At 46.4% G+C, this 9,932-nt stretch overlaps 1 protein-coding gene across 1 annotated transcript in view; it reads right to left on the bottom strand.

The window, feature by feature from the left end:
* Positions 1 to 1,109: 1,109 nt before the first annotated feature.
* Positions 1,110 to 9,932, bottom strand: part of RPIA (ribose 5-phosphate isomerase A) — a 33,684-nt gene continuing 24,861 nt past the window's right edge. Inside the window, exon 9 of the mRNA XM_037898315.2 lies at positions 1,110 to 2,963. Within this exon, the coding sequence (XP_037754243.1) occupies positions 2,866 to 2,963 (98 nt within the window). The 3' untranslated portion in view covers positions 1,110 to 2,865. The remainder of the gene's footprint in view (positions 2,964 to 9,932) is intronic.

The following is a 9,932-nucleotide window of genomic DNA, read 5'->3' as shown; positions in this document are numbered from 1 at the left end:
TGCATGGTCACTGAGCTCATATCACTATGCGTACACTGATAGGAACAATTGAATCTCAAAATTTTAGGGTGTCAAAGGATTGCTGTGGGAGCCAGGGAGCTTTTTCCACCGCCATGGAGAGCATTGTGCAAGTACCCAAGGACTTCAACCCTACAAGCTCTCAGCACCCACTCATACCAGCCCCAGTTCAGCAGGATACTTGAGACTGCTCCTGAATTCCAGCACATGACAAGTCCCATGGAAGGCACTGGGAGGAATCATGTAATGAAAGTTAGGTATGTGTTTAAATATCGTGTAACAATGGGGACTTCAATGAAAGCTGACGGTGCTTAGTGCTTGGGAAGTGAGAGGCCCAGATGCATGGGAAGGAAACAGCTGAGGTCTGAAGTATCACTGATCTGTTTTAAATCTATGAAGTGTCAGGGGTTATTTACTGGACGTGGTGGACCACTGCTCTGCCTTTCTCTGGCAAATCCCTAGTAGTGTCTCATGCATTTACAGTCTGGGAATACGTGGCTCTGCATTTTGAGCTCCATACACAGAAAGTGTCCAAGTGTGTAAACTAAAACAAACCCCATTACTACAGCACAGAGACGGTAAACACAAGAAACACTGAATACAGCCAGTTACCTGACCACAGCAAGGGGAGTCAGAGTTATGTCTGTAACATTGTCTCCTTAATCCAGTAGGGCCTGCTGCTAATGAGATATGCGGTATCATGGCTTATTCCACACCCAGACAGTAACCGTGCACACAGGGTCAGGCAGAGGACATCCTCAGTTGTAATGTGCTATATAATTATAATAAAGTGTTATTACACTTGCTTCCACCACCTGCTCCCCTTCCCCCCCCACACACACACAAAGAAAACATCCAGATATTATTAGAAATGTGAGGGTGAACAAGCACATGATGCCTGCTACTGCATCCTCCCATTGGACTCATTGATCAAGCTCACGGTGAAATACGAGGGCCCAATGATTTATTTTGGTGACATGGCCATTTGTTTTAGGGAAATCAAAATATGCAGAAAACAGGAATTGTCCCTCCCTACCCAAAAAAACGCCTCTTTTTGGAAAGCACAGTGTGCAACAAGACAGAATCCTGTGTGGGAATTAAATTAGTTTTGCTTTATTGTTCATTCTACTATGATGTTATAGAAAATAAAGGGATGAAGAGTCTGAAAATTTCACTCGATCAATCTGAAACAACGTCTCTCTGGCTCCATGTTCCTAGTCTAGGCTGCTGTGATAGTATCTTACAAACTGTTTCTTACCACAATGTTCCATCATAATCACTCTATTGGAAATGCTCTATCGCAGGCCATCTTGGTATAAAACTATGGGGCAGTTTTAGACCTGACAGGACACGTCTGCAGGGAGGAGGAGGTTTCAGATAACCAAAATAACCTTTTTTGCAAAAAGGGAATAACATCTTACTCACACGTGCCGTTTTTAGACACAGATGCAAATTCTCACTCAGTTTCATAGAATTTGCATGCAAGTGCTGCAGTTTAACAGGTGTTGTTCAGACACTTGGGTGACAGCAAAACAAAATATTTTGATAAGATCAAAGAGGAAATCAAATGTGAACTGGTGCACTCAGTGTGGGTGAAATTCACCCTTGTACAGAGAGCCGGCACAAAGCCTAAGCCCCATTTAAATCCCACATAAGGCCTTAAGCTACCCAAATCGGGGCAGATCCTCGGCAAGTGGAAAGAGTCATAGCTCTAGTGAAGATGATTTACACCAACTGAGGTTCTGTCCCATCAGGTATTAAATATTTCATCGTAAAAGAGAATCAGAACAGTCAAAAACCTGGCATTACAGCTCTTTATTTCAGAGCCCATAACATACAAAGTGATGACTCACGTTTTTGACACCGTAACATGCAAAGCACCTATAGGAGGAATAGGATACTTCAGATGATTGCCTTGTCCTCCTGCTACATTTGTATCCAGTCCAGGCAGGAAGACTCAATATTCCTTTGCTTTCCGATCTATCCTCCCATGAATCAACCCAGCTGTGAGGTGTGATAAATTGTCTTCCTAACCAAATGATTTGCCGCTAAGGTACTAGACATTGTTGAAAGCTTCTCCAATACACTTCTGTAAACTTGATCCAGGCCCCAATTCTGCTCTTGTTTACAAGGATGTCAATCTGGAGTAACTTCACTGATTGAAATTAACCTTGATGGGAGTTACTGTGGATTGACACTGGTTTAACAGAGCAGCGTTTGGCCCAAAGGATGAAATTCACTCCTGTGCAAAGGGCCAGAAAAAGCCCATGCAACACTTCTGTCCTGATCCTCTGCACAGTAGGTAAATTTTACCCATGCAGAATAACTAGGCATTCTGTACTATTAAAAACCATGATGTAAAAAAACCAAAGGGGAGAAAATACAGAACCAAAAGGTTCCAATAAGGCATCAGCAGGTCCCAACTGGATATGCCCTGGTTTTACATGCTGCATCTTTAATTTTTCCTCCCAGCAAACTAAATAAAAATAATACATTGTGATCACCTTTCTCCCCGCAACAAGACGCTGTCAGAGCAACCAGAGGGTTCAAGTTCTGTAAGATGTGTCCTTTTTTGGTAAATGCTTCTTATAAAACAAAATAAAAATGTTAAAAGCAACTTCTATTCAAGTGACTCTTTTTTTTAAAAAAAATGACAAGCGTTCCTGAACAATAAAAAATAGAGAATATAGTTTTTAAAAAAGACATTCAGTAGCACGTCAGCGGATCCCGAAAGACCTTCTGCCCCAACCTTTGCGACTGACCAGCCGCTCGTTAAGGCAATGTGTCAGGTTGGCACCATTACGACCGCTGTTTGGAAGGCAGGGAGCATCGTGTGGCTGGACTGTGTCAGAGGGCCAGTTTCTCACGGGCGCTGACAGAACCATCTTCCATGCCAAAGTAAACCACGTCGGCCATGTTGATGAAGAGACCTGTCTCCACCACTCCTGGGAAGAGAACATTCACACACAGGTTAGGGCTCAAACCATCTCTTATCTGCCAGGCTTACCCCGGCTGCTTTAATCCTCTAGAATTAGGGACTGTATTACTGATCAGGCATTCAGGCCAGAGGCTCAGAAGGTATTTAGGCATCTAACTCCAATTGATTTCAAAAGGACTTACACATCTAAATACATTTGAGGACCTGGGCCTCAAAGTCCACTATGGCTTTACAAAATCAGTCTCTGTCCTGACAAGCTTATGACATTTATGCTTCCGGACATAAGCCAACCTAGAATTTGATGGGGGGAAGAAAGGGTTAAGAAAAGTTTCCCTATAGGCAGATTATCCCAGAATTCCCCACTACAGGATTTCTTACACCACCCGCTGGAGCAGCGATACTGGCCACTGTTAAGGAGGGACGCTGGACTAGATAGACCATTGAGCTGATCTGGAATGATCGTTCTTATGGGTATGAAGAGAACATAGAGTGAAGTACTTGCTAACACCCTGACTTTGCAACCAGCTCAGTGCAAGAGGACATCTGCACCCATGGAGAGCCCCGCTAAAGCCAGTGGTTCTCCGTGCAGGAATCCAGCTCTGTGGCCTTCAGAAGGATCGGGGGGGCTAAGCAAGTAGCCCCACAGCAGTCAGTAAGCACCATGGCCTGAAGCAAGCATTGCACAAACACACACCAAGCTTACACATAACAGCAGGAGTGAGATATACAAGGGAAGGGAGGACAAGCGTGGCAGCAGTACTATCAGTGGGAGCTTTGGATGAGAATGCACGTCTTGATGGCTCTGTTTCTCTTCCTCTTCTACCTTACAAGCGACCACCCTCTTTGCAGCGGGGCACGTTTCAGAACAGAAAATAAAGGACTCACTGTCACAACAGCGACAAATGGCACAGGGTTTTCACGAGCTGCACGTGAAACCGGCAGGTCCCTGCTGTGCAACTCTAGAAAGTGACACATGGCAACTTTCACCAGTTAATTTAGATTCGTTTTACTAGCATGGCTGCCTGGGGCTCAAGGCTGATATCAACTGGCTGCTGGAAGCCAGCACAGAAAAATATATTCAGACACAGTGGAATGGTGAACGTCAAGACACCGGGTGGCATCCTATCCCCGCTGGACTCAATGAGAGTTTTGCCAGGGACATCAAGGGGCGCAGGATTTCACCCATTATTTTTAACTGTAATAAAACAATACAGTTGATCCATGTACAGCAAGTTACAGGGAGCAGATACAGGCGTATAATTCACTTCCAGATCTTTCATGCTGACTGCGCTGACATTGCCCCTGCCACCTGGTGCTTTCCAGTCCAAAATCCAATCCTACGAGATTCCCCGGCGGCGAAACTAAGGGTGCCCTGCACCTCGCAGGATCAGAACAGAACGATTCCAGTACCCTGGATGAGAAGGGGAGGCTCGCGGAGCAGGGCAGCTTTTCATTAAGGTGGGGTAAGATCCACCTATGGCTTAGCTTTAAGGAGGTGGCTCCCCCGTTTTGCCAGGGAGTTCTAGGTGCAGGGGAACATCGGAAGAGGCAGGAAGGTGAGAGTGAGACAAGACTACAAAGGGAAGTGTGGGGGGGACAGAAATATAAGGTGGCAGAGTAGTGCAGGGCACTGAAGCAAGGACAACAGTCTTATGCTTAAGGCAGAAGCGGAGAAGCCAATGGAGATATTCTTGGAGGTGGAGGAAGGACATCACACAAAGTCCAAGCAGTACAGGGAGGCTATTTAAGCTGCAGTGGTTTGGGCAGACTGCAGGGCTGGGTCAGATGTCACAATGTGGAGCTCCTCCACGCAAAGCTGGGCTAGGAACCAGATTAGCAAAAAGCCACTTTGGTACGACAGGTGTAATCACTAGGAGACGAAGGATTAGGCCCTCAGACTGTGATTCCTGCAAACACTAAGAGGGGCCAGGTTTCATCATCGCTTTCTGCTCCAGGCCTCACAGCAGAGGCAGGTTTTTGCACTAGCAGGTGGCCCCTGATGCTTTCATAATCCAGTGCTAGCCTGGGTCTCACACCATCTATGGAGCAGCAAATGGCCAAACTCACCTGGAATATACTGGAATTGGAAAAGGTTCAGAAAAGGACAACAAAAGTGATTAGGGGTATGGAACAGCTTCCATATGCGGCGAGATTAATAAGATTGGCACTTTTAAACTTGGAAAAAAGACAACTAAAGGGGGGATATGATAGAGGTCTACAAAATCATGACTTGTGTGGAGAAAGTAAATAAGGAAGTGTTTACTGCTTCTCAGAAACACAAGAACTAGGGGCCATCAAATGAAATTAATAGGCAGCAGATTTAAAACAAACAAAAGGAAGTATTTCTTCACACAACACATAGTCAACCTGTGGATTGCCAGAGGATGTTGTGAAGGCCAAGACCATAACAAGGTTCAAAAAAGAACTAGATAAAGTCATGGAGGATAGGTCCATCAATGGCTATTAGCCAGGATGGGCAGGGATGGTGTCCATAGCCTCTGTTTGCCAGAAGCTGGGAATGGGAGACAGGGAATTGATCACTGTTCATTCCCTCTGGGGCACCTAGCATTAGCCACTGTCAGAAGACAGGATACTGGGCTAGATGGACCTTTGGTCTGACCCAGTATGGCCGTTCTTATGCCCCAGAGCCAATTACTTCAGGGGGAAGGGGCGTCTGGGGTTTTCCCCACAAGTCTGCCACAACAAGGTGTGAGACTCTTAGGAGGGGTGAGATCAGATCATTTATAATGGTTCAGAGCACGAAAAATAAACCGGTGAGTGGCCCCTTTACAGAGATCCCCCCCTCCCTCAACAGAACTGCTACCGAGTCCACGAGCAGCAACCAATGATTCTCACCACCACCACCTCTGATGTAGATACGTCCATAGGCCCTGAGTCAGCAAAGTACGTAAGCACAAGCCTCACTTTTAGCATGAGTAAGATCACTGACGGCAACAGGACTGCTCGTACCCTTACAGCTAGAGCCATGCTAAGTACCCTGCTCAATCAGGGCTTTAGGGAGGAAATAACAATAGAGAAAATTGTGCAGAGTGGTACACAGGGTTTAAACGATATGACCAAGATTTAATTTCCCCCTCCTTGATTTAAAAGGCAAGTTACTGGGCGCAATACAGGAGGAGCTAGATGAAATTCCCTGGCCTGTGGTATGCAAGAAATCAGACTAGATGATTTAATGGTCTCTTCTGGTGTTAAATATGGAAAAGTATCTGAAACAAAATCACCTGGCGACCAGTTGCATTATGCAGCGAAATAGCGAAAGCTGTATTTGTTACAACAGGCCTCCAGACTCCTGTTCCCGAATGACACTGCTGTGCTCATCCCAACACGAAATGAAATGAGCGGCATGTATTTAAATGGTCTCTGAACAGAGTCATGTTCACTTGTGGCACTGAAAGTCAGATGCATTCTTTATGGCTGGAGAAGTGTTAACACTGACACCGTGACCAAATGCCAGTAATCCACAATAGAAATTCCCCTGTAGCGCCCTTTTCATCTCCTGCCTTACATTGTTTAACAGCACCCAGCAATGCTATGTACAACAGCTGACACATCTTCCTCTAGAGCGGGCTCCATTCAGTGGCCTGTGGAAGTGATGCCGTAATTTGTACACCAGTTTAATTTTGCTTTGGGAAGAAAAAGGGTTATGAAATGCAAGACACCATGATTTTGTTGCCATTAAGGGTTTCAACAGCAAACATCAATTAGGAATCGAGTAACCTCATACCTCTTCCAGAATACCCCATTTCATTACCACACGCTTCCTGGGTAAGGCCCCAAGGCTACAATACAGGGCCAGCAGGCAGGTTGTTACACTGGCCCATGCACAACACACTGCAAGACTGTGGACACTGTTTAACGTGGAGAAAACACCCATATGATGAAGAACTGCACCCAGGAATACTTAGTATTTTCTTTTAAATAAAATATAAACTCTGCTGAGAGGTTTTAATCCGTAAGGGCCGGTTTTTTGGCCAACCTGATGCTCAGTTGTCCTTACTCCTGTGCAGAGCTGCCAACTTTGCTCTGAGACTTTTAGGAATGTTTATGGAAAAAATCAGTGACGTTGCTTGGATCATCAGCAAATGCCAAAGGTGTGAAGCCAAATACAGACAGGGGCTTGGGGATAGCACCTTGACCACTTGGGCTGCATTTTAGATGCACTTCTGCACATGTGAGAGTAAACAGGACCTCTCCCTCCACCCCCCAGTCTATGGCCAACGGGGAGGCCTGGATGCCCTGCACCACCCCTCATTGCACCCTTGATCCCACCGCCGAAGAGGGAGAAGGGAAGGTCTGGACCAAGGAAAGTTGCCCTCCTATGCTGCTTAGGGCTTTTAGTTACCTTGGCCAGTTCTGGGCCTGAACCTTCTTCCCAAGATGATCTTCCTCCTCTGTCACACTCCTGCTCTCTTCCTCTGTTGTGTCCTCCTGCCCCTCTGGATTCTCCTCTCCCCAAGACTGCGCAGTGATGGTGTGACAGGAGACAAGCCGCAGTGATGGTCAGTGGGGCTTGGGGCACTGCTGGATTCACCGCTCAAGACACAGGCTGTGTGTTATGCTCTAACTGCCCCGGGCAGACCCTGCTGGAGCGCACTCGTTACTCAGCGCGCATTAGCGTTGTCCAGCAGGGCCCACCTGGGGCAGCAAGAGCAAGGGGGCAGCAAGAGCAAGAACAGCCTGTGGCTTGGGCAGTGAACCCAGCAGACCCCAACCCCTTCAACATGGCTCGCCTCCTATCAGAGCCTCACTGCGCAGTTTGCGTATGTGCCACAAGGTGGTGAAGAGCTCCCCCAGCCACGGCGGCACTGTTCACTGTGCTCCTCGGACCTCAGTGGTGGTGAGTGACCCGTATGCACGCGCGCACACAAGAAATTGGGGATTGGTCCTGCTTTGAGCAGGGGGTTGGACTAGATGATCTCCTGAGGTCCCTTCCAACCCTGATATTCTATTCTATGAAATACGCGCGTACTTGCAAAATTAGTTGATTTAAGCCTGAATTACGAATTTTGTAATTACACGTAAAACCGGGAAGATTATGGAAAATTAGGGAGGGCTAGCATCTCTGCACAGCACGTTTCCTCACAAATATGACACACATAAAGAGTAGGGCTGCAGAATCGAGTTTAAATTACTTGTGTACCATCTCAGACAAAGTTTGTTCTGAAAAGATGAATGAAACAATGCTGCCACCTGGTGGATGATCTCAGAACTACAGAGATCACCTTTTTTTTTTTTTTAATAAGTGTAATTTAAGTCAGAGGTAAAAGCAGTCGACCTTCTTACTGGGAGTTGAAATATAGAAGTTTTCTGTTTTATTTTATTTGACCAACAAAAGCTCATCTGACTAACCCCTTTTTGAGATATACAAAGGTTAAAAAAAAAAAAAAATTCTCTTCCCAAAATTAAATCACTGCCCGAAGCTCTATGGCCATGTCTGCACTGCAGATGGGAAGTGGAATTCCCAGCTCATGCAGATGTGCAGGGGCTAGCTTTGATCGAGCTAGCGCACTAAGGCCTGGTCTACACCGGGGCAGGGAATCAGAGTTATGCAACTCTGGCTATGTGAATAACGTAGCTGAAGTCGATGTACTTAGACCAACTCACCGCAGCATCTTCACTGCGGTGAGTCGACGGCTGCCGCTCCCCAGTTGACTCCGCCAGGGCCTCTCGTGGCAGTGGAGTACAGGAGTCGACGGGAGAGCGCTCGGGGGTCGATTTATCGCGTCTCGACTAGACGCGATAAATCGACCCCCGCTGGATCGACCGCTGCCTGCCGATCCGGCGGGTAGAATAGACATACGCTAAGAGAAGGACTGTGGCTCTGGCAGCACAGCGGCGACTCAGACGAGATGCCGGAGTGTGTACCTATGATCTTAGACGGGATCGTACCCTGGCAGCTAGCCCACACCGCCACGGCCACAGGGCCACGTTTCCCAAACTAGCGTGTGTATGTCTACCAGAGCTGGCAATCACACTCCCCAGCTGCTATGCAGACGTACCCTACACAGGACAGCCCCACTTGTGACTTCTTGGCCACTGTAAACCTTTATAAAAATAAGGGTGAGATTTTTTTTTTTAAAAGCACCTAAAAGTGACCGGGTCTAGATAGATTTTGTATCTGTATAACTGTGTCGGTTGGGATGAGATTCTTTTACCAATAGTTTTACCAGTGCAGCCCCCAGCATGGAGACTATTACACTGGCACAGCTTATTCCCTTCTGCATGGGAATAGCTACACTGGTACAAGCACCTTTACACTGGTACGAACTGCTTCTGCCCTAGGGGGATTGGACCACTGGAACGACCCTGGTGAAGTTAGAGCCCTACTGCATGCATGCAGAAAAGCCCACTTAGGGGCACAAATCACCCCATCTCTCAATGGGGCTTCGATGCTTTTGAAAAATCCCAGCCCAAGAAATCCATCAACGCTGCGATGAGGAGCTCCTACCTGAAGCAGCACAAAGAGCATTTGAAAAAGACTAGGATCTAGTTCTCCTAATGAAGTTACAGTGGTGTAAAGTCAATGGCATCGATGGACACCAATGTAATTGACATCTGACCACTCAAGATACTCAAGCATTTGCTAACTTTAAGCATGCGAGTAGCACCATGGTATTTCCATGCTTAAAATTTAGACAAGGGTTTATGTATCTCACTGAATTAGGATCTTAGGACTCATCTGGACTAGAAAGTTTTGCTGTTTTAACTATATTGGGATAGTTAAAGTGACAAAATCCCATCCAGGGTATACACAGTTTTACACCAGGATACGTACGCTTATGCCAGGATAACTTATTCCAGTTCAGGAAGCAAATTATACCATCCCTAACCAAAAGAGTTATACCAGTATAACTTCATGGACTCATAGATTCGAAGGCTGGAAGGGACCATTGTGATCATCTTGTCTGACCTCCTGCATTACACTTGCCAAAGAACTTCCCCAAAGTAATTCCTA

This window comes from Chelonia mydas, chromosome 4, assembly GCF_015237465.2.
Source record: "Chelonia mydas isolate rCheMyd1 chromosome 4, rCheMyd1.pri.v2, whole genome shotgun sequence".
NCBI lineage: Eukaryota > Metazoa > Chordata > Testudines > Cheloniidae > Chelonia > Chelonia mydas.
The sequence above is the reverse complement of the archived record's forward strand: the minus strand, read 5'-3'. Positions and strand labels throughout refer to the sequence as shown.